The 24,564-nt window shown below is 40.7% G+C and overlaps 1 protein-coding gene across 1 annotated transcript in view; it reads right to left on the bottom strand.

The window, feature by feature from the left end:
• Positions 1 to 132: 132 nt before the first annotated feature.
• Positions 133 to 24,564, bottom strand: part of ABCB1 (ATP binding cassette subfamily B member 1) — a 68,558-nt gene continuing 44,126 nt past the window's right edge. The window contains exons 20-28 of the mRNA XM_084619815.1: positions 22,981 to 23,064; positions 21,852 to 22,055; positions 18,705 to 18,805; positions 16,230 to 16,370; positions 10,544 to 10,700; positions 9,283 to 9,480; positions 3,430 to 3,636; positions 2,279 to 2,425; positions 133 to 388 (exon numbers count right to left, since the gene is read on the bottom strand). Of these exons, the coding sequence (XP_084475941.1) occupies positions 191 to 388; positions 2,279 to 2,425; positions 3,430 to 3,636; positions 9,283 to 9,480; positions 10,544 to 10,700; positions 16,230 to 16,370; positions 18,705 to 18,805; positions 21,852 to 22,055; positions 22,981 to 23,064 (1,437 nt within the window). The 3' untranslated portion in view covers positions 133 to 190. The remainder of the gene's footprint in view (positions 389 to 2,278; positions 2,426 to 3,429; positions 3,637 to 9,282; positions 9,481 to 10,543; positions 10,701 to 16,229; positions 16,371 to 18,704; positions 18,806 to 21,851; positions 22,056 to 22,980; positions 23,065 to 24,564) is intronic.

Genomic DNA, 24,564 nt, shown 5'->3' with positions numbered 1-24,564 from the left:
TTCAGTGTTTCTTGGCTTTCCAGGGTTTAACAGGACCTCTTCTCTTTGCAGGGTTTCCAGAAAACAAAAGGTACTAAGACTGGTTGGTAATACTGTCTTTTGCAAAATATTAAAACAATTGCACGATAACACTTCAGAAATATGTTTTTAATTTAATTTAATATGTTTTAAACTGCTTTTAATTCATGTTTCATGGTCCAGCTTGAACATTAACTAGAGAATAGTAGATGCCCCTTTCAGCCAAGAGTTGCTGATGTGTTCCTTGTTCAACGACCTTTCCATTCTGGATTACTGCTATCTTGTCAGCATTCTGCACGGTGGACAGGCGATGAGCTATTACAATACAGGTGCGACCTTGTCTTGCTTTATCCAGTGCTTCTTGGACAACCTGTTCAATTACCAAAGCAGAAGATACATTTTTAACTTATTTGGCAAGTAATGCAGAGAAACCCCTTCCAGCTGTTAGTAAGTGAGGTATCTGATCTGATATCTTTTAATTTAAATTGTAAATTACCAGTGAGAGAGATGAGGCTGAATGGCTCAAGGGAATAGTAATGGGATGAATGTCTAGCTTCCTGTTTTAAATCTAGCTTGTGTTCACAATGAGCAAGAGCTCTTACTATTGATAAATGGTTGGATACCTATTTGAACTAAGGTGGTGAACATCTCAGGAGAATTGCTAAAGGACCTGTGTCCACATCACCAAAATCACCACAGCTGGCAGCCTTGTTGGCAATCTCAGCAGAAAGACCAAGTATTGTACAGGCACAGAGCTGGTTCCTTTTAGGCCAGTTTTAAGAAGTGGTGGAATGCTTGTATTGCTGCTGTTGTAAGGAAGTCATTCCAGTATTTCATGAGCACTAAGTTCACTTTAAAACTACAGAGAAACCTGTTTGGCAGCAGTGGGCCACCTATCAGTACTGTCAACTCCAAGTTGTCAAAAATCAGGAGACAGGCCACAATTTCTCATTAAATAAATCTTGAGATTTTTGAAGAAATACTATTTTGGGTTGGTTTTATTTGTCTTCTGGTTTCTGCACATTTAGGATGTACTTGGGTCATGTTTTCAAGCTTTTCTCACAAACCAAGAAAATATTTAAATGACAGCTGAATTTCTCACACAATCACATGATTGCAGGAGCTGGGACTAAGATCAACAACAAATACCGAGAGATTTGCAATAAAGTTGTGAGCATTGGCAACACTGAATCAGTATTTTTTGCAAATCTCATAACTTTATGGCAAGTCTCGTGATAAGTATTTTTCTTAATGGCCCAGCTCCTGGAGAAAAGTGATCATGTGAGGATTTCAGCTTCCATTTTTATAAAGGAAGCAAGTCTCTGGCTGTCATGGTTGCAGGGGAAAGCTTGAAAATGCCACCCAAGTGCACCCTAAAAGCACAAAAAGAAGAAAGCAAACAAAAAGCCATGAGGTTCTTTCCTTTCAGAAATGACCACATGAGGAAGAATGGGGGAGGGAGAGGGGGAAAGCAAAGAGTATAGTAAAAAATAATTGACTAAACCAAGACTTAAAATTGGAGAATATGTTTCCCAGAAATATTTCTCAGAGCTGCCAAGTCTCCCAGATCACACAGGAGACTCCTGATTTCTGGTATCCTCCCCAAGATCCAGAGCAGCTGTTTGAACCTGCTGTCTCAACTCAGAGCTACTACTCTATGGTTCAAATCCTGGAGGACTCCAATCAAAGATGTTTTTTACAGCACTGCCTCCAACCAGCCTACTGCCATAGAGATATATCCTGTGTAGTGTGTCACTCTAGCTGTTCTTCTATGGGAGAGAAGACTTGGGGATGAAGCTCTAGGGCCCAGCTGAATGATTGGAGGAGAGTTGTGTGCTGATTAGAGTGTTGCTGTAGATGGGGTCTGTGTTCCAGAAGGCCTGCCCTAACTGGAGTGAGGGCCTAGACGTGCCAGCGTCCTTGGGGAGAGGGAGATTTAGCCAAGTGTGTTTATGGGGGAGAAAGAGGAAGAAGCGGGATCTAGCCTTTTAAATTCTTCTGACATCAGTAGGCAATAGAAGAGTAATTGAAGACAGTTTCATAGTAAGACATTTGGATCTGGGTAATCTAGATTTAGACAGTTGCTGTCATTTATACAAATGAGATAATGCCTCAGTATATATGCATCTCACTTGTAGAAAAGTTCCAGATTTCCAGACTTTGGACTTTTACAGGCATTTATGAAAATCAAAGTAGTAATTGCAATTTTTGTGTTAACAGCCATGGTTTTAGATTCCCCCTGTGTACACAAACAAGATACCTTTTCACTTTCTGTATCTAGAGCAGATGTGGCTTCATCCAGTAGCAGAATTTGAGGATGACGTACAAGAGCCCGAGCAATAGCAATACGCTGCTTCTGACCACCCGAGAGCTGAGTTCCTTTGTCTCCCACACAGGTATTATATTTCTAAATACAATAAATACAAATTTAGAAGGTGCATCCCACCAGCAATTTAGCCTGGATTTGGACTTAAATCACAGAGTCCAATAGAGCATGTGCTTTCTACTCTTGGCCATTTTATTTCAGCAGTTCTTTGAAAGCAGATGACCACAATTATTGAAGGCCACAAACATCTGTCCATCTTAGGTACTTATATGACCTCCATTACCATACTACCTGAACATCCCAATCTTTAATGTATTTAGCCTCAAAACACTCCTGTGAGGTAGGAAAGTGTATTATCCCAATTTTACAGAAGGGAACTGAGAGGCTCACACAGGAGTCTGTGGCAAGTCAAGAAATTGAACTACCCTTTATTGTCTCCCAAGTCCCAGGCTAGCATCCTAACCACTGGACGATCTTTCCCCTCGTGATTTCACCTTGAAGGGAAAATCATAACTTAAAAAATATTACGGTTTTAATCTAAATTATGTACATATCTAATTGAGTGTCACATCTGACTTGTGGCATCCAAAAATGTTAGCTTTTAAAATATGCATGCTGTTTACTAATGAACTGGTCGGTGCTCCCTCAAAGTCTGCACTAGCTTTTATTTGTTACACTGTAAGGATTGCATATGATTTGTTGTATGATTCAGTTTGGCAATGTTCTCAGCCCCTAACTGAACCTTTAACAAAGATAAATTCTACAAAGTGTTTTAGATAACTAAGGGCTAACAAAACAAAATATTTTAAACAATCTTTAATTAAAAGCACTTCTCTCTCTCAATCTCTCAAGGTTTCACATGCTTGTTTTCATAAGCCTAGTTCTCCACTGGCCCATGGAGTCTTCCCGAAAAAAATGTTGTAGAGAAGACTTGAATTTCTAATGTAACAAACAGGCATGGAAAAAACAAATCCTTTTAGATTCCCTATACATCCCAGAGAAGCATAAAAGGGCATAACTCCTTTTTATTTTTCTTTGTAAGTCACCTTTTGTTTTGAGTAAGAAACAAAAAAGGTTTAACTTACATTTGGCAGAGAGTCAATGAAGGAATGTATGTTGGCTGCTCTTGCTGCATTTACAATCTCTTCAGATGACACCTCTCTACTGTTATCTCCATATGCAATATTCTCAGCAACACTGCAGTCAAACAGGATTGGTTCTTGTGAGACAATACCAATGTGAGCTCTAAGCCATTGGATATTTAATAACTTTGCATTTTGGCCATCCAGCAGCTAAAAAGCAAGAATACTTAAATGTCAGAGATAGGGAAGCTTTGACTTACACGAAAAATGTTACATTAATTTTTCCATTCTGTATAGCTAATATCAACAATTCTTTGCAAAATATTTTATACAATGATTTTGCTAGCTTCAGTTTATTTGTAAGGAAATCTCAAAAGAGGTAATTCAAGCCTCCAATCTCAGTTCCTTAGACTCGCTTTCTAACCTTGAGCCTTATTCCTTCTAACATTGTACATATTTATAAAAAATAAATAAAGTAATACACAAAGCAAACACTGCAGAACTGAGTAAAATTCTTTGTCTACAAGGCAATGTTTTACTGGTATAAGTAAAGTTCTGAATTTAAACTGCTACAATTATACTGGTATAACTGGCAAGACTTTCCCATGTAGTCAAGCCCTTAGATTGTGAGTGCTTTCCAGTCTGAAGAAATTTCCCTTCAAACACAGGATTATAATCATCCTTGTAAGATGTAGACTTTGATACCTGGAAAGATACTGGAACAAATTATTTAACTATCAATTTGAAAGCACCTAGAGCAGCAGTGGGCAACCACGCAGCCCATCAGGGTAATCCGCTGGCGGGCCGCCAGACAGTTTGTTTACATTTGCACAGCTGCCCACAGCTCCCAGTGGCTGCAGTTCACAGCAGAGGCAGAATCAAAGGGGACCCTGCTACATGGTTGGAACCAGAAAGCGATTCATCTCCTGATCTCCATGTGGAAGTAACAACGGCATCTCCTCCTTTGGGCAATGCAATTCACTTTCACAAATTAGTGGACAGAATGGCATCCACTTTAAAATTACCTTAGGTGGCTTTGAAGGAGGCCACACATACAGTTTTTGACATTCTGGGTCTGCGTCTGCAGTTTTATTGCCCATGTAAAGGCAAAAATTCCTTTGTCTCTAATCCAGCACCATGCCAACCGATTTCAAAAAAGGCTGACAAGTTCTACCAAATTCCACCTGAGAGAGTCTCTTGTTATAGCAGCAATGTTTGAAGACCTGACCTAGGTTTTTGAACACTCTCTACTCCTTATGATAAAGGAGGAAAAAGTTGGACTGTCTCGGGAAAAAATTGTTTTCTTCAGCTTCCTTCAACATGCAAGTGGCAAATTGTCAAGCAGTAATGGCCAGGTATTAGTTTCAACTGTGGGAGAACATGTCAATCTTCACCAAACATCTGAGATTCAGAAAACATTATCAACTTTCATCAGAGAGGATCAAAATGTGATCAGGAATGCCTTTAGGGCATCTTTGATGTATCTGACACAACTCTGAGATCTGTGACATTGGCAATAGCTCTACATAGGAATTCATGGTTATGATAGTCTTCTCTTCCTATGGAAATGAGATCTACAGTATAGGACTTACCCTTGGAAGGGGGTGGACTATATAGTACAAAAACTGATGAGATATTGGAGAAGATAGAGCCTTGCTCCACAACTAGATCTCTGGGACTACTGCCTCCTTGTAGAGGGAGAACACCTAAACCTGTGTTCAGATATCATAGGCAATGTTTCACCTTCTTCCTCTTCATTGTTCTTTAATCAAAGGAGACAACCATACTATCACAATAGCAGCAACTGCAGCAAGCATCCTCTCAAACACTGGAAAGGAAGAAATCCTACAAATCCCAGATAAGGACAAAGAATTCCTTGGCCACATCCTCCCTGCAAAATGTCAGGCCACAGGTTTGACATGATAATCAAGAGCTTTGAACCAATTTCAGAAAATCCTATCTATCCAAATTTTATGATACATGGACAACTATCACATCAGACAGGTGATTTTTCAACACAGTAAAGGAAGGTTATACTGTCCAATTCAAAGCCCTTCCTCCATGCAAACTCCTGCCCCTTCCTCATCAGGGACTCTTCCCATGAGAGATTATTAAGAATGGAAATACAAGCTCTACTGCATGCAGGGGCTGTAGAAGTACCACCATTAATTCACAGATGCAAAGGGTTTTACTCCCATTTCTTTGTAATCCCAAAAAAGAATGGAGGTCTCTGACCAATTTTAGATCTCAGAGGCCTAAAACAATACATCAGATTGTTTCAGTTCATAATGTTGTTATCTTTTGTGCCAATCATTCCCTCCCTGTCTACTCTGGATTGGTTCATAGCTCTTGAACTCAAGGATACATATTTCCATATCCCCATAAGACAATCTCACTGCAAATATCTACTTTTATGTTCTGGGTTCAGACCATTTCTAATACAAAGTCTTACTCTGGTCTCTCCAGGGTTTTCAGCAAATGCCTGGCTCCAGTAGCAGTGCATTTGAGAAGACAAAGGATTTTCTTCCTGAGTTAAATGATAGGTGGCTAAAGGCTCTGTCAGAAAAGGAATTAGTAACAGCCATTCAGATAACCTGTTCTTTGTTCGAAACTTATAAACAAAGAGAAGTCTCTTCTGATTCCATCTTGAAGTATTCCCTTCATTGGGGCGATCCTTGACTCCATAAAGGAAAGGATGCTTTCTGGAACAGAGGTTTTTGAAACTAAACCACCACTATACTGAAACTACTTCTACAACCATCTCAGCTTTCTGGTGTTATAGGTCTTATGGCATTCACAACATACATGACTCCATAGGTCAGGCTCAGAATGAGGCCACTTCAGCAGTGGCTATGAAAACTTCAAACCTAGTGTGGACAGTGTGCTAAAAATACAAATTTTCCTTGGAATTATGAGACTCTCTCTAAAGTGGTGACTGAAACCACAGAATGTCAAAGGAGTATAGTTTAAACCACTTCCTCCTTCATTAATAGTCACCACAGATGCGTCTAAGACAGGCTGGGGTGGGAACATCTCTGCAACCTTTTCAACTGAGATATATGGTATTTTTAGAGAATCCTTGTTACACATGAGCATCTTAAAACTCAGGGCCATCCATCTGGCTCTCAAAGCATTTCTTCTGCAGATACAGGATGCAGTAATTCAGGTGACTATGGATGACATGTCCACAGTATATTTGAACAAACAAGGAGGAACTTGATTGTGACCGCTAGGCAACAAGGCAATAAAGCTTCGGGACTGGTGCGTCCTATACAACATTTACCCAATTGCTTTGCATATTGTGGAAGAACAGTGAGATCATGGATAGTCTGGACAGAGACTCCTTGCAGATGCATGAATGGTCTGTAAAAGATGCAGTTTTTCCAAACTTTTTCAGGCTTTGGGGATTTCCAGACAGATTTGCTTGCCACCAGATTCAATACAAAATGTCCCTCTTTTTGCTCAAGAGAAGGCTTGGACAGTCTATCGTTGATGGATGCATTTTTCTTACACTGGGGAATGGTGTTGATGTATGCATTTCTCCTATTGCCTCTAATCCTCAAAGTTTTTTTTAAAAAAGATAATAAAACAAGATTTGGCCAGGATAATTTTAATTGCTCCAGCATGTCTGTGGCAACAATGATACATGGAGTGACTCCATTTATCCAATGGCAAATACAAGATGCTCCTGCTATCAGCAGATTTACTGTCCAGAGTGGGGAGGGTCTGTACCCAGATCATCGGTCATTACATCTAACAGCGTGGGCAATAGGACTTCAACAGATTCAGAAAGACCATGCTCTGTTGAGGTGCAGCAAGTTCGTATTAATGCTTGAAAAGCACCTACCAGGAGACGCTACAATTATAAATGGAAAAAAATTTGTTATCTGGCAACCGATAGGGATGTTGACCCAGTCTCAGTTCCCATACAACTTGTTTCGGAATATTTGTACTTAAAAACCGGGGTGAGAGGAGGTTGTCTCTCTCCTCCATTAAAGTCCATTTAGCAGTAATAGCAGCATTCCATACTCATGCTAATGGAAAATCCATCTTCTTGCACAAGTTGGTGAAACTTTGTTTAAGAGGTGTATTGAATTTGTATCCCCCAGTATGGGAGTTGGCCCCCTCCATGGAATTTAAACTTAGTTTTAACACAACTTATGTCCCTCCCATTTGAGCCTCAAGCGAGCTGTTCTTTGATTCATCTTTCTAGACAGACCGCTTGTATGGTAGCCTTCACTTCTGCTAGAAGAATTAACGAGTTACATACATTGATGGCAGAACCCTGTTATACTACTTTTCAAAAAGATAAAGTGTTTTTTGAGCACACCCTAAATTCTTTCAGAGTGGTTTCCAAGTTTCATGTTAATCAAAGTATTAATTTACCTGTATTTTTTTCCCCTAAATCTCATACAAGTAAAGGGGAATCTAGAGTACACTCCTTGGATAGGACTAGAACAGTCTTATATTACTTGGACAGAATGTATTTAACTCGTATGCTGGTACTTTTAAGGGTTGGACCATTTCAGCACATTGCCTATCCAGATGGGTCAGACTGTGTATTCAAGTGTTATAATGGAGCTTCACTTTCTCCTCCTGTTCCACTTAGAGCCCATTCTACTAGAGCGGTTGCTACAACTGCAGCATTCACTAAATATATTCCTCTTATTGAGATATGCAAGGCTGGCATGTGGAATTCAGTTCATACTTTTACAAGACATTATGCTTTGGATGTGGTAACAAGGTCTGGTGCACAATTTGTCGGAGTGATGCTCCAACTGCTGTTTAATTAGGACTCCACTCCCTTCTTCCAGTTTACAGTACTGCTTGCCAAACTATCCCCAGAGCAGGAATATGCAGAGGGCACTTGAAGAGGAAATGAAGGTTATTTACTTGTAACCAGAGTAAAAGATAGATTCTGCATATTCACACTCCCCACCAACCTTCCCCACTTCTGTAGAGTCCTACTTTTAGGGTTAATCAATATTCTGCTTTAGTATTTGAAGGGAACTGAGGCAGCAACAGGTGCCACTCCCCTTTTCATAACCATGCTCTCAGGACACACTCAAACACTAAGGGCAAGGGAAAGGGGGTGGGGCGCCATAACTGGCACTGCTACTAGAAGGTTCCACTATCCTGGCTGCATCCAGTCAGAGCATCCCAAGAGTGGGAACATGCAGAGTCCATCTTGAAGAACTCTGGTCACAAGTAACGAACCTTTATTTGCTATGTCATAAAAGTTGACATGAAAGTGCTTTTTAAATACTAATTATGTAGTGGGGAGGTTTGATATGCACTTTACACACATTTGAAACCTAGATTATTGTAAGCATTTAGGAAATATTCATTACTATGGTGTCTGGATGTGCTTTAAATTGCATAAATTTGGTATTTAACATTAAAAATAAGGAGCAAAGGTCCCATACTTCCCTGCTGCTCATAGTTTTAAGATACAGGAGGGAGGGGCATTTATATTAGTACACTATATAAGTATCTGCATTTAATACATTTTATGGGTTTATAATAATTAGCCATCATAGGGCCCAATCCAAATCCCATTGAATTCAGTGAAAGTCTTTCCACTGACTTCAGTATGTTCTGGATCAGGCCCATGTAGCAATTTTCATCCATGAATCATTTCCCTTAACTCAGAATGACAGGAGAAGTGTGGAAAATTTTGCATTCTTCCTACCTTCGCTATGGCTATACACAGAACCCTAAAAGTCCGCTAGTACCTCCACTTAATCTTCACAAAGAATACAAAAATATCAAAAGTACCTATTGCATTCTATTATAGTAACAAGAATGAGATAGGCAAGTTCTCATTTAACCAGGTTCTCGCAAGGAATCACTCACCATTTCTCCACCAAGAGGATCATAGAACCTCTCAAGCAACTGAACAACAGTGCTCTTTCCACAGCCGCTGCTGCCTACGAGCGCCAGGGTCTGTCCCTTTTCTACCTTAATATTCAAGCTTTGAAGCACTTGGACATCTGGTCGAGTTGGATAGTTAAACGTCACTTCTTTGAATGTTATGTTGCCTTCGAATATATCCTATAATTGAAATGGTAACATCTGATCAATTTTTAGGAAAATTCTGATACATCGTAAAACAATATACAGAGAACTAGAACCATCCTGTTCCTACTGGTTTCCATGGGAGTTTTGCCATTCAACTTCAATACAGCCAGGATCTGGTCCTTATTGTGACTTTTCAAAAATTAACAGTGTAAAATTATTTTGAAGACAGAGATTCTGCTAGTTCTGCTTCACACTAGTTTTAATGTAAGCCCAAATTTTCAAAAATGATGCTAATTTTGGATCACCAGCTTCATCTAATGCTTTCTGTAAATCAGGCCCCTTTCAGAATCTCAAGGTAAGCACTGAACAATAGCCACTTCTGATATTCTTGGCCTGTGTACCAAAGCAATCCTACTTTAGAGTTTTTTGGTTTTTTTTCAAATTAAATTACAGTACAATTATCATTACCATATATGCACCCAAATGCTTACTGTCAAACTTATGATTCCTGGTAAGTGTTAACAGCATTTTCTTAGACCTTGTTGCTATTATTTTAAAAATTAGAAGGGTTAGTCAGATGGTAAATTCCTTGGAGCAAAGTCCTACCATCTTTATTTGTGTGCAATACCACAATAAAAATAATATACTGAACTGCTATTGTCCTGTCTGCCTCTTTGAGTGATGCCCACCTAGATTCACCAACTTCTTAGCTCCTATAGCACACTAACATTTATTATTAGCGTCTTGTATATAAATTGAATCCCAAAACATTTTACAACGTTAATATAAAGCCTGATTATATTTTCATTGTCCGTGCATGGATATGCTCCTCCTGCATAGAGGAGAAATTGGCTGCCTCTGCAGCATTGTTCCCATTTTCACTGGCCCTTGCAGGGGGCTCTCCACAAAGAAATGCAAGGAAGGACCATGCAGAAGCAGAATTTGTCCCACATAGTTTTTGGATGAAACACAATGTTAATGGCCCCAAGAATCAGTTAATCTAAACACTTAACTTGTGAGTGGGGGAAGAAAACCTCAGTGTTGACATTAGTTAGTGTAGTAGGTGATATTGTCCATAATACAATGATCAACTTACAGGCTTCAGTCCTTCATCACTGTAACTGTCTATTAAGGGGGCTCTTTCAAACAGCGTGAACAAGTGTGCTGCTGACATCTTGGCTTTGGCATAGTCTGGAGTAAATGAACTGGTCTGTCCTAGTGCCATTGCACCAAATACAATAGCTGAAAATACCCTGCGAGAACAAGACAAGAGAGAAAATAAAATAATGAGGTTGTAGAGGAAGGGGTGTAAACTATTGGGAGGGGGATGGTTAGAGTAAAAAAAAAGTTGTTAAATATCATTGTAATGAATAGTCTTGTACCATGAGTAAATGTATCCACTTTTAATAAAGTGAGAAACAAGCTTCTGTTCCAAACTCAGTGTTTCCTTTATTTATTAATGCAATTGCTAATTTTTGGCAGGATCCCAAATTTTAGCAGCAGGGAGACAGGACTTAAGTGAGATTCTGGATATTGGGAAGAAGGCAAAAGGAGCAGCTGCAGAAGCAGCTAAAACATGGATTGCTGCGTATGGGTGAGGGAGTACAATGGGGCTAAGCTAGAGTGATCCCTCCCCACCAGTGTGCTGCCCCTGGATCTAAAACTGTGCAGGGGAGAGATAGACACTCACTCACTCTCTGCAGGAAGGAACCAATCAGAGATTCCAGCCAGTAGGAGCAGCTGGAGTAGCTTTGACTGGACTTTCTCTGCTCTGATTGGCTGTCTGCTCCAACCCTTGTCCTCTCTCACAGTCTCTTCACCTCAACGTCACTCCGAACTTTCCCATTTTGCCCACTACTCCCCTACTCTGCCTCTCTCATGCTCTCTTCAATGCCCCCTCTTCCTTCACTTTAATTTCCATTTAACAAATTGCCTCCTAATTCACCCTTCCCCCTCCCAACCTGCAAAAAATTGTGGAATTCATATGACGTTGCTGCCATTACAGTGTTCACATGCTTGTGTGCTCTACCTCTTCCCCCATCCTCTCTCATCTATTTAGACTAAGCTCTTTGGGGCAAGGACTGTCTGCTACTGTGTTCATACAGTGCCTAGAAGAATGGGGCCTCATTCTTGGTTGGCCCCTAGGCATTACCGTAATAAATATGATCAATAATTAAAAATTGGTGCTATTTGGCATATCCAAGTATGTAAGAGGGATTAACTTTCAACAGTGGTTAGCCAATTATCCCAGCCACAAGGACAGTTGTACAGGGATGTTTTGGAAACATGTAATTGTAAATTATATCCAAATACTTCAGTGTAGTAACCACAAGAAGGCTATTCATTATCTTACTTAAAAAAGGTATCTATTTTTCTAGACTAGGGGTAGGTATAGAAAGACAACATATTAATTGTAATCCACCTCCAGGGGTAAAATGCTGGTCCCACTGCCATCTTTGGCAAACTTCCCATTGGATGTGGATTCAATTAAGGGCTCTACCACAGATCTCTTGGGTGACTGTTGGCAAGTGTGATGGGGCATCCACCCCACACTGGCCTGTGAGGGGTTAATGGATCCCTAGGGAGGCTGTGTGAAAAGCAGCCAATAGGAGTAGAGCTATGAGGCACAGTCAATCAGGGCCTGGCAGGCCCATATAAGAAGAGCTGCAGAGTCAGTTGCTCCCTGGAGCTCAAGGAGGGAGGATTGGCTGCTGTGCAGGTGGAAGAAAGCTAGCACTCTGGACAGAGCAGTGCTTAGCAGGAACAGAAGAGTGTGAGAGAGCTCCTGGCTGACTGGCATATTGAGGCCCTGCGGTAAGGGTGAAGAAGATGCTGGGGTCATGGGGAAGTGTCCCAGGGAAATGTATTGAGAGGTTGGAAGGGTCACAGCTGGGCCGGGACCTGGAGTAATGGGCAGGCCCAGGTTCCTCCCTCCCCCTTGCCATTGAGAAAGTGACTGGATTGCAGTACTGGCCCCCTGAAGGAGGGAGTGCAGAGTATGCCATGGCTGGAGGGCTGTGTCCTGAAGAGGATGCCACGGTTCTTAGAGTGACAAGAGTCCAGGAGGAAAAATGATGGCAGGTGAGACACCACTGGGAGTCGGTGTACCGACCTGCAGAGATGAACCACAAGATTACCAGCAGGAGGCGCTAGCATGGTAAGTCCCACCCTGTCACACATGGTAGAAAATGTGGGCACATGGTTGCCTCTGAGGGGAGGGGACTGAGTGAGAGACTAAGATAATGTTGGACAGCCACCCCTGATACAAGGGAAGTGGGAAAGGCTATAGCAGAGACACTTGGGTCAAAAGGACAATGGAGCTGCATGTGTGGAGGCCTTTTTGGTGGAAGGCAGGTGTACCTTCCCAGGCTGGACTTCAGAGTTGCTGCTCCCACTAAAGGGGGGCGATGAGTAACCCAGGGGGATCCAGGCCCTAATGAGCCAGATCCTGGAGAACCAGCAACAGTGGAAGGCACAGAAACACTTGCAGGAATGCCTGGAAGAGCAGCGTTATTTGCTCAAGATCCTCCAGAGGGCCTGGGGCAAGAAGCGAGGCTCCAGGTCAGGAGGCCAGAAGCCTGAACAGAACAGTCTTACACTTGTGAACGGAGGGGACACTTTAAGAGAAATTGCCCCTATTGGGATGGGAGAGAGAAGCCTTATGCAGAGAGTGGGAAAGAGCAACAGCCCAGGAGAGTCCCGCCTTTGAAGTGAACAGGGAGGGGATGGGCATGTTGGACCTGTGGGCAACAGAGGTACCTGCAGAGGGAGTGCCCAGACCTGAGTGGTAGGGTCAAGGCTAACCCAGGGGAAGGGCCTGAGCAATGGAAGGATCATGGGAGGCCTCTGACCAAAGGGAAGCAAAGAATTTCTTATTGGTGCCATGAGAGGGCCATATAAGAAGGTATTACACCTTTAAGAGAAGGCAGGATAGAAAAGGGATGCCTGGGAACCAGGCATGACACTGTATGGAATTTGCAGGAGACTTTAGGATATTATGAATATATTGTAATTGTAATATTGTAAAATTGCAATGGGTTATGCCAGATATGCCATGTAAAGTATCTACAAAAATATTATAATTTGCCAGGTATGATAATCTCATTTGTGTTTGTATCACCCTTGTATTGTAAATTATATGTATGGTATGTCTGTAGTTCCAAACTTGTGCTGTGACACACCCAGGCAGATTGGCATTAGCACTGCTTTGCCTGCTTGACAGCCCATCAAGGGACATCAGCTATACAATTGACCTATTGACAGAAAGCAAGGGATACACCTTATGACTCAGCAAGGCATGCAGGGGCATACCTATGGACAGAACACTAAGGCTTCCAGGGCAGCCAGGGCAGCTTGTGTTTGGACCAAAGGAAACCAAGCTGTATGGCAAGGACTATAAAAGGCAGCTGCATCTTCTCCATTTTGTCTTCAGTCCTCTTCTTGTCTTCATTCTTGCTTATTAGCTCTGGAGTAACCTTTCTACAAATGAAGCTCTGAACAAAGGACTGAATGACCCATCCAAGCTGTGGATGTATTCCAGAGGGACTTTCAAGCCAGCAAACTCACCAGTACTGCTAGGAACCTGATGGACTTTGAAGTCTCTGTATGTATGTGACTTTTACCATTTAACCTCTCTTCTTGTTCTTGCTTTTTTCAATAAACCTTTAGTTTTAGACACTAAAGGATTGGCTGGCAGCATGGTATTTTGGTAAGATCCAAACCCATAGTGACCTGGTAACAGCTAACCCTCTGGGGTCAGAAGAACATTTTGTATATGTGAGCAAAGTTGTTTAAATAACTTCTCACTGTACTGGACGTAGGTGCTGATTGGAAGCCAGAGAACTGGAATGCAATAAAGGGGGCTGTGCAATTTCTTTTTTTGCTTCTTGATAACCAGTGTGGGGGATCAGAAGCACAGTTGATGACAGGTTGGGCAGTTTGACTTAAGTGTTACCCACCAGTCTTGGGAATATCTGCTCTCCCTTTTGCAGCCAGTCCTGACCTTGGCATTTCCAGGGAGGGCTTCCCTAGGCACCCTAGGTCATACCAGGCTAGATCAGGTGGTGGTGGTGATGACGACTGGGTAGGGAGCAATCTCCCATGCCCAGCAGGAGGTGCTAAGGAGAGGGTGGATAAGATGACTGGGACGGAGAGGACCCAGACAGACAAGGGAACCCACACTTAAGCAGGACAAGCTGTAGTAGGGACTTAGACCTTGGAAGAAGTGGTGCTGGGAGAGCCTGCAGAGCCAGGGCTAGGTGTTATGGGAGAAACTGAAAGCCACCGAACAGGCCTTGCGGATAGCACAAAACAAGGCAGAGGGAAATTCAGAGACATCATGGAGCAGAATGGCAAGTTGCTCCTCCTGGTAGAAAATCTGAGGCAGGAGAGGCATGTCCTATGGACACAGCTGTGGGGAAAGCAAGGAAGGTAATTCTCCTGCCCAAGGCAGTTTGTCTTAAGGGGAAGGGTGTCTGATGGGGCATTCCCCCCCCCACACACACACACAAACACTGACCTGTAAGGGGTTAATGGAGCGAGGGGCAGTCAATCAGGACCTGGCAGCCCATATAAGAAAAGCTGTAGGGCATAGCAGGGTCAGTTGCTCCCTGGAGCTCAAGGAGAAAGAACTGACTGCTTTACAGGTGGAAGAAAGCTAGCACCCTGGACAGAGAAGTGAGAGAGAGCTCCTGGCTGACTGCTAAGACTGGCACGCAGAGGCCCTGAGCTAAGGGTGAAGACGGTGCTGGGGAAGTAGCCCAGGGACATGTACTGAGTGGTTGGAGGGGACGCAGCACATGGCTGCCATCTACGGTGTCCCTGGGCCAGGACCTGGAGTAGTGGGCAGGCCTGGGTTCCCCCGCCCCTGACCGCTGAGGAAGTGGCTGGACAGTTGGATTGCAGAACTGGCCCCTGGAAAGGGGGGGTGCAGAGTATGGCACAGTCAGAAGGCTATGACCTGAAAAGGATGCTGTGGTCCTTGGAGCAATACGGGTCCAGGAGGAGAAGTGACAGCAGGTGAGACACCACTGAGAGTTGGTGTACTGACCTGTGGAGCTGATCCACAAGATGATCAGCAGGAGACACTAGCATGGTGAGTCCCACCCTGTCACACCAAGTCACTCAGACCCTGATCTTGCATGTAGGTGTGCACTGCAGCAACCAAGAGCAGGGGCACTTGCAGAATCAACACCATATGAGCTCTCAGTGCCCCACCTGTAAAATGGGGATACTGATAATACTTTCCTCACATGCCTTTTTTGTCTTTTCTATTTTTTGACTACAAACACTCTGATAGAGACTCTAGCTAGCCACGTATAGCATCTAGCACAATAGGGCTCCAATCTCATTTGGGGCCTGTAGGCACTTCACTGACATCAGAAAGGCTGACTACTGAAGCCAAAATTATAACATGTTAAGTATTAGCCATAATTTCAAAATACTCCCTGAACTATTTCTATTTAGTCCTTCCTTAAAAGCCAGTACACAACATTTGAGACAAGGTACATTGAGAGCTATACCAATGTCTACCAGCGTTCCATATATAATTAAATGAAGGGCCCAGTTGACATGTTTACTAGGAGCATTGCAACTTGGAAAGATAACACAAGTTATCGATCCTAATTCAAGATGAAGGCCAGTGCTGCAGGTCAGTATGTAGACTAACAATGGTCTATGTATTGTTCTTCTAGTCCTCCTGCTTTTACCTTCATAAGGTTATCCCCCAATATATAAACACCTTCCCCTGTATGGACAAAAAGAAATTGCAAAAAGACACTTACAAAAACACACTTTTAAACTCCATGTATCCATTTCCCACTAGATAGGCACCAAACCGAAAACATCCAGCATAAGTAAAATACATAATTGCTTGTGTAAGGCCAAAACTAAGTCCAAAGATATGTGCCTTCTTCACAGAATTTCTGTAACAAAGAATGAGTAGTGTTATTATACATAAATACTAAAAGTAAAATACAGTTATGTCTGAGAAGATGCTGAGAGCCCTTCACTTTCATTACTTTGGGATGAGGTCATTCCCCAACCTCCTGCAGGACTGGGCCCTAAAAAGAGAATTCTTGTATGTTTTAGGATCCCATCTACCTGCAAAAAAAAAAATCAATCAAAAGATGAGGGTAGGGGAAGAAATCACTATAGCTGTGATCCCAAACACATCTGACAGGAGCAATTGTTGTCCTATCCTATAGAGTCTGAACGCTATTGTGTTAAAATTATTTTACAATTCATGGTATGTGTCATAAATATAAAGGGAAGGGTAAACCCCTTTGAAATCCCTCCTGGCCAGGGGAAGCTCCTCTCACCTGTAAAGGGTTAAGAAGCTAAAGGTAACCTCGCTGGCACCTGACCAAAATGACCAATGAGGAGACAAGATACTTTCAAAAGCTGGGAGGAGGGAGAGAAACAAAGGGTTTGTGTGTCTGTCTGTAGTCGCCTTGGCCGGGGACAGAACAGGAATGGAGTCTTAGAACTTTTAGTAAGTAATCTAGCTAGGTATGTGTTAGATTATGATTTCTTTAAATGGCTGAGAAAAGAATTGTGCTGAATAGAATAACTATTTCTGTCTGTGTATCTTTTTTGTAACTTAAGGTTTTGCCTAGAGGGGTTCTCTATGTTTTTGAATCTAATTACCCTGTAAGATATATACCATCCTGATTTTACAGGGGGGATTTCTTTATTTCTATTTACTTCTATTTTTTATTAAAAGTCTTCTTGTAAAAAACTGACTGCTTTTTCATTGTTCTTAGATCCAAGGGTTTGGGTCTGTGGTCACCTATGCAAATTGGTGAGGCTTTTTATCCAACATTTCCCAGGAAAGGGGGGGTGCAAGTGTTGGGAGGATTGTTCATTGTTCTTAAGATCCAAGGGTCTGGGTCTGTAGTCACCTAGGCAAATTGGTGAGGCTTTTTACCAAACCTTGTCCAGGAAGTGGGGTGCAAGGTTTTGGGAAGTATTTTGGGGGGACAGACGTGTCCAAACAGCTCTTCCCCAGTAACCAGTAATTGTTTGGTGGTGGTAGCGGCCATTCCAAGGATAACGGGTGTAATATTTGCAAAAAGAAAAGGAGGACTTGTGGCACCTTAGAGACTAACCAATTTATTAGAGCATAAGCTTTCGTGAGCTACAGCTCACTTCCTCAGATGCATATCGTGGAAACTGCAGCAGGCTTTATATATACACAGAGAATATGAAACAATACCTATTCCCACCCCACTGTCCTGCTGGTAATAGCTTATCTAAAGTGATTTCCAGCCATTTTTGAGAGCTCATTCTTAATCTTTCCCTGTTTGCTGTAGAGGATGTTGATCAGGTGATTCCGCAGTTTCTTTGAGAGCGTGTGGCACAAGCTGTCAGCATAGTCTGTGTGGTATGTAGATTGTAATGGATTTTTTACCTTCAGTCCTTTTGGTACGATGTCCATCTGTTTGCATTTGGAAAGGAAGATGATGTACCTTGGGGAAGTTTTGACCTAAGCTGGTAAAGATAAGCTTAGGAGGTTTTTCATGCAGGTCCCCACATCTGTATTACCAGTTTCAAGGCTTTTAATTAAACATATTTTTGAAATTGTACAACCTCGCAGCACACGAAGAAAATCATTAACAAGTCCTGATTCTGCAGGGAGCAAAACTAATCCTAGTAGAGCAATATACTGTTCTTTGTTTTGCCTTGAGCACCAACCAAACCTTTATGTCAAACATAATATGATGCTTTATATCACCTGTATTGTTAGGCTGATGAAATAACTTAACTGCTCAGTGATCTACTATTGAAATTACTATACAATTTTGGAACTTGCTCCTTCAGTCCTTACCAATGCAAAATTCCACTGGCTTTAATAAGAGTTTTGCCTAGGAATACAATGTAGAAGTGCACAAACGCACACAAAAAACAGGACTCCTAATTGCAAGAATTGCTAAATGAAATGCTCAATTTCCAGAACATAGTTTCAAGAGAAGTAAAACTGATGAGGACATACCAGGTACTGCAACAGCAAACACCAATACCACCATAGAGGGTGTAAAAAGAAAAATCTCATTTAAAGTAAAGAACAAAAACAACTATGGTTACGATTGCTTGTGTTTGTTTGAAGCGAAATATATTGTATATTGTTAACTAGGTTTGACATAGGAGATTTTGTGATACACCAGCAGAGAATAAATTGTTTTAGTCTATTAGTGAAAATTTACATTCAATTCTAAAACAAAAAGTATGATTTTTTAAAAAAAATTTATATCTATTACCTATATGGTCCTTGCAAATTTTGTCCATACATAAATTCAAATTTTCTTTCCTGGGTCAAAGTAACAACAGTTCGAATATTTTCTATGGCTTCAGTAGCAATCTGTAATAGAGAGCATATGCTCATTAACAGAAAAATAAGGTCACACTGCAATTTCTAATTCTGACCTGGTAAAAAGAGCTTGGGATAAATGCTATAAAAATCACAGAATTAAATTCTCGATAGTAACCAGTGAGTATGAGTGCTCACTTCTACACAGCCCGATTTTCAGAAGGTAGATGCTCAGAATTTTCTGAAAAATCAACCTTGTTGAAAGAGTCCCAAATTGGATATCCAATATTACTACTCACTTTCAAAAAATTAGGGAAGCTTTTCAAAGGCACAAATGGCAGTTTGGCACCTAACTCCTATTGACTTTGTGCCTTTGAAAATCTTCCCTGGAGGCTAATAAATAAAACCAGGTGGGATTTTCATAAGTGGCTAAAGGACTTAGGCACCCAACATCTATTGAAAGGGGACTTGGCTGATTAGTCCCCTAGACGCTTTTGAAAATCCCACCAGGAATCTATAGTTTATTAAGGGAAATTTAATATGAACACGACTTCTTGTATCAAAAGTTGAAATATAAGAATGGCCATACTGGGTCAGACCAAAGGTCCATCTATTCCTGTCTTCTGACAGTGGCCAATGCCAGATGCTTCAGAAGAAATGAACAGAACAGGTAATCATCAATTGATGCATTCCCTGTTGCCCATTCCCAGCTTCTGGCAAACCGAGGCTAGGGACACCATCCCTACCCATCCTGGCTAATAGTCATTGATGGACTTATCCTCCATGAACTTATCTAGTTCTTTTTTGAACACTGTTATAGTCTTGGCCTTCACAACATCCTCTGGCAAAGAGTTCCACAGGTTGACTGTGGGTTGTGTGAAGAAATACTTCCTTTTGTTTGTTTTAAACCTGCTGCCTACTAATTTCATTTGGGGACACTTAGTTCATGTGTTATGCGAAGGAGTAAAGAACACTTCTTTATTTACTTTCTCCACACCAGTCATGATTTTATAGACCTCTATCATATCCCCCCCAAGTAGTCTTTTTCAAGCTGAAAAGTTCCAGTTTAATTAATCTCTCCTCACATGGAAGCTGTTCCATACTCCTAATAATTTTTGTTGCCCTTTTCTGTACTTTTTCCAATTCCAATATATGTTTTTTGAGATGGGATGACCACATCCCATCACATTCAGTGACAAATGCTTAGTAACCCACTGAAGACTTCAGGGCTCATATCATAGGCCTCCTACAGTAAACAAAAGATAACTGAAATGAGTGTATTTAACTTTCATCCTTCAGCTGGATAAGACAATGGACGATAAAAGCTACAGTGTAACTGGTACATTCCATCATTGGAGTCTTTTTCCCTAAACAAAAGCATAATTGCCTAGATCAACTAGACATAAGAATATGTAGTGACAAATAGTTTAACAGTAAGGGCTAGAAACTGAAAGTGTTACACAACAGGTTCATATCTAAAACAAAATTTAGGCAGCCAAGTCCAATATCAGTATCCTATGCAAAGGGGCCTATTGGAAATTTGCACCTCTTTGAAGGGCTTCTCTGAGAAGTCACTCTAAAAAAATGCATTAATGGGGCTTTATCTTTCAAACACTCCCGGTCAAATTTGGTCAGCTTAGAAGTAAAAATATATTTTTTTCTACCTGCCAACCCTGTAAACTCATCTTCAGTTCTGAGTTTTCTTTCTGGTTTATGCATTTGTAAGCAGGGTCTGAATGAGCTCTCCCCTGACATCTAGTGATGAGCTGGGGAAGAGGACTCTCGGAGCTGACCTTGTTTGCATGGACTCATCTACTCTGTGTAGGTGAGCAACAGGATAAAGCTGCTTTGCCCAAATGACCACTTTTGGTGGGTGTTGGATTGCAAGTCACTTTGTTATTGGGTGCAGGGGTAATAAAGGCTTGTTATCCTTGTTGTGTGAATCAAAGGCAGCAGAACTGTACTTGGCATGCCCTGATTGAGGGGTTCATCCTCAACTGAACTGCACTTACTAAGCTGGGAGTGCCAAAATCTAGTAGAGATGAGAGGAGGTGTGGTCAGATTTTTGTACATTGTGCTGTGGGCTCTGCTTAAGGGTCCTGGACACCATTTGACCCTCCCCTTCTCCATTGTGTAATGACAGAGCTGATTAAGACTCAATTTAGAGTCTTTTGTTGCAGATCAGTAGAGCTGAAATCACTGAAAACCAGGTCTAAGCATTAGACCTGCTATGAGACAGTGTCTCTGAGTAGCTGCAATCACTGAGAGCTGAAATCACGGAAAGATGTGTTAGGTGGAACCTCAAAACATCTTGAGCTGAGTGGCCGGTGGAGTGGCATTACAAGTGGTGGCTCATTCGGGAAGTCTCTGAAGCTCGGGACACACTTCCTCAGCTAGGGGAAAATATGTAACCCATGCCTGCTTGGTGTGGCACTCTGTGCCTCTCTGGTGGCAGCTAGACCAGCTACAGATTGATGAGCCTGCTACAGCCTTGGCTAAGATCGATGTGTCTTTTAGCTTATGCAGTGGCTGCCCTGTTCCCAAAGGAGTTTTGGCATGAAGTTACTCCCACCTCTTTCAACTTTTCCTTTCAAATATTTCTTTAAACCCTTTCTTCAATTTTTGTTTTCCTTTTCCACCCAAGAAAGGACAGAATGAAAAGAGGAACCGGTGGGCAGTATTAGTTACACTGTCACTATCATATATTCTTGCTTGGTGAAGATGTACATACAGTTTCACAGAGGTAAGATGGAAAAAAGGGGAGATATGTGGCAAGCTGAAGAGAGATGAAACCAAAAAAGCAAGAGAGGCTAGAAAAGAAAGAAGGGAAGCACAAAAAATAAAGAAAAGAGAGAAGAGGTATGTGATCTTAAGAGCTTAGCATATTCTGGGTGTTACCACAATGTAAATAATATCAATAGTAGATGTTTTCAGCTCCATATCTAGCAGATACATCAACATAAAAAAAGGATAGAATACAACAATGCAGAGTTCAACTTCCCTAAGAATGAATATATTCTTGATCCATTACTAAGACCTGTTAAACATGACTGTACAGTAGAATATAAAAAGAGAGATGAACTTCACTGGAACCCACCTTTCCTGCAGCTTCCAGTTCTTCTTTATCCTTTTTTGCATGTCCAGAAAATATTTTCATTTCAATGATTCCTGCTATGGCAATGACTGGCACAATGGCTAAAATCAAAAGGGTCAGCTGCCAGCCATAGACGAATGATATAACAATTCCAGTTCCAAGGTTAGCTATGTTTTGGGTAATTAAAGCCAGTCTGGCACCTGTAGCCTGGAACAACAAAACCCAAATAAAACAACTGTATTCCATAATTTTTTATAAAGCAACAACATAGAAATTAGACATGAAAAATACTTTTGAACTAGACCATCTCTATAAACCAGGATTATTCCCCAAAGTATTATCTAGGCTAGTTCTACATTTCTCCAAAGTTGAAGTTTCTGCATATCCTTTGGAAGATCACTCCGCCGTCTAGATCGCCTTCTTCCGTTGTCTTCTGCTGCTGATCCATTTCTCTCTCCAGTTTCCATGATCACTTCAGATTCTAAACTGTAATTTATAAACTCCGCTAAAAAAGCTGAACAGGGAGTTTATAAATCTCATATTTTTGCATTTACAACTATAACTTCAAATCTGCCAGGAACATGCAATTGCCTAACTGATGGAGAGGAAATTTGAACTAACCATTTTTTCCAATCACTTAAATCCCAATACAGCAAAACACTTAAATATATGCTTAACTTTTAAGCATGTGAGTAGTTCCACTGAAAACACTGACTACTAAAATCCTTAAAGTCAAGCACAACCTTAAATGTTTTGTTGGATTGGAGCCTTAGATGCTATGGTCATAGGTGCTACATACCCAAACACACAATGAGATTAGATAGATAACTTTAAACAGACTCATTGAATAAATAAATTCATGGTTAATTGGATTCATAGGGGAGATAACAGCACAGAACAGTAATAAGACTATAAGCACTAATAGTTTACTAGAATATTATATTGTAAATATATATCATGTTATCTATCATTATAAAATACATTGGTGTGACACCCAAAACCTTTCAATAAATAATAAGTTTTCAGTTGTCACCAAATTAGGATTGCCATGAAGCAAATAAAAATCCATAGTGCAACATTACTATATGCCAACCCAAACTTGAAAAATGCCAAAACAAAGTATATTACATACTCCTTTCACTTGTGAGGCATCATTAGCAAGTCTTGTAGTTAATGCCCCAGTGCTGTTTTTAGGGTCATCAAACCAGCTGATGTCCTACAAAATGACATGAAAACATGTTTACTAGGATCTGAAAAACTATAATTTACTTTCCATAAACTGCAAATAAAACAAATTAAAAATTTGGGCTGCAAAAAGATCGTTAATTTCAATTTGGATTATAAGAGGAGTGTATGGAGTTTTCGTTCTTTAGATTTAATCAGTTTCTTAGCCCCGATTGTGTAATAAACGTGTCAGAGTGCAAATATTTTATAACTCAAGATGAGTAAATTAATTGAAGCTGTAAATGCCAGTAATTTACACTGACAATAGCATTGTGTTTTCTCATGCTAACTGCAATTTCAGCAGGTATTATCTATGTACATGGATTGGGCATGATTTATTTTTGGTAATCAGGTCAACACAGAATATTAAGGTTATGAAATTTGCCACCTTGATGAGTATAGTTTGAAATTGACAGTCTCACTGAATGTAAAGACTATTAAAAAGATTATTAACTCAGATGAATGTGGCATTTCTTCTCTGAAGTAGCTAAGACAAGTCTGTTAGGTGGTTTACCATATAATAAACTGCTGTGACATCTACAAAACACAAGATGAGTCTGCCCTGAAAAGTCTCTGAATTTTGAATGCTGCTGGCAAGTCTTTGTGGTGTCAGAGAACATCTGTAATAGGTCTATGCGGAGCTAGAAAATTAATTAGAACACCTGTACCAAAACTTGAAAACAGTACCCTACTACATTCTGCAGAAAGGGCTAATCAATCATATTATTTTATATCTCTGAAGCAATATGGGTTAATGTGTTTAGGGTATTAATTAGGTAATGATTTTAAAGCACTTTGAAGGTGATCGCTCCTGAGTTAACTGGAAAAACATACTAATGCAAGATTAAGGTGATACTTAAACATCAGAAAAGTCAGAAAATGTAAAAGTTAAATTTTCATAGGAACATTTCATCCACATTACATATTAATTAATTGAAAACAAATTCCTGATCTTGAATCACTTGAAGCACGTGCATAACTGTAGTCATATGATTGCACTATTTGCAAAATGTGATTGCACTATTTGCAAAATGTGATTGCACTATTTGCAAAATGTGGTCCATTTGTGTAATGATTACAGTTGGAAGAAAATTTTCAGTCAAATAGTAAATTCACCAAAAACTACAGTTACAATACAGGTCGGTAACCAGGTTTTTTTAGGGTGATGGACACTATTCACTAATACAAGTCAAATTCATTGAATAGTTTCAGATGAATAAACAATGGGGGAGGAATGAAAATGTCAAAAACTATTTCATTTTGAAATGTCATTTTGAAACAATGTATGAAAGGTTTTGTTCAACCTGAATGAAAATTCAGTTTTGGCCAGAAAAATCATTATTCATTCAGCTCTAGTAATAATGTGTATGAGCTAAAATTACTGTGAGAAGCTTAACTTTTACATTTCCTGACTTTTTTGTTTAAAAGTATATAACCCTGTATAGAACAAACATTAGCTTTACATTGCTTTTGCTTTAAAAAAAATTAAATT

Source organism: Lepidochelys olivacea (assembly GCF_965140295.1).
Source record: "Lepidochelys olivacea isolate rLepOli2 genome assembly, chromosome: 2".
NCBI classification, from domain to species: domain Eukaryota; kingdom Metazoa; phylum Chordata; order Testudines; family Cheloniidae; genus Lepidochelys; species Lepidochelys olivacea.
This window is presented reverse-complemented; position numbering and strand designations above follow the sequence as displayed.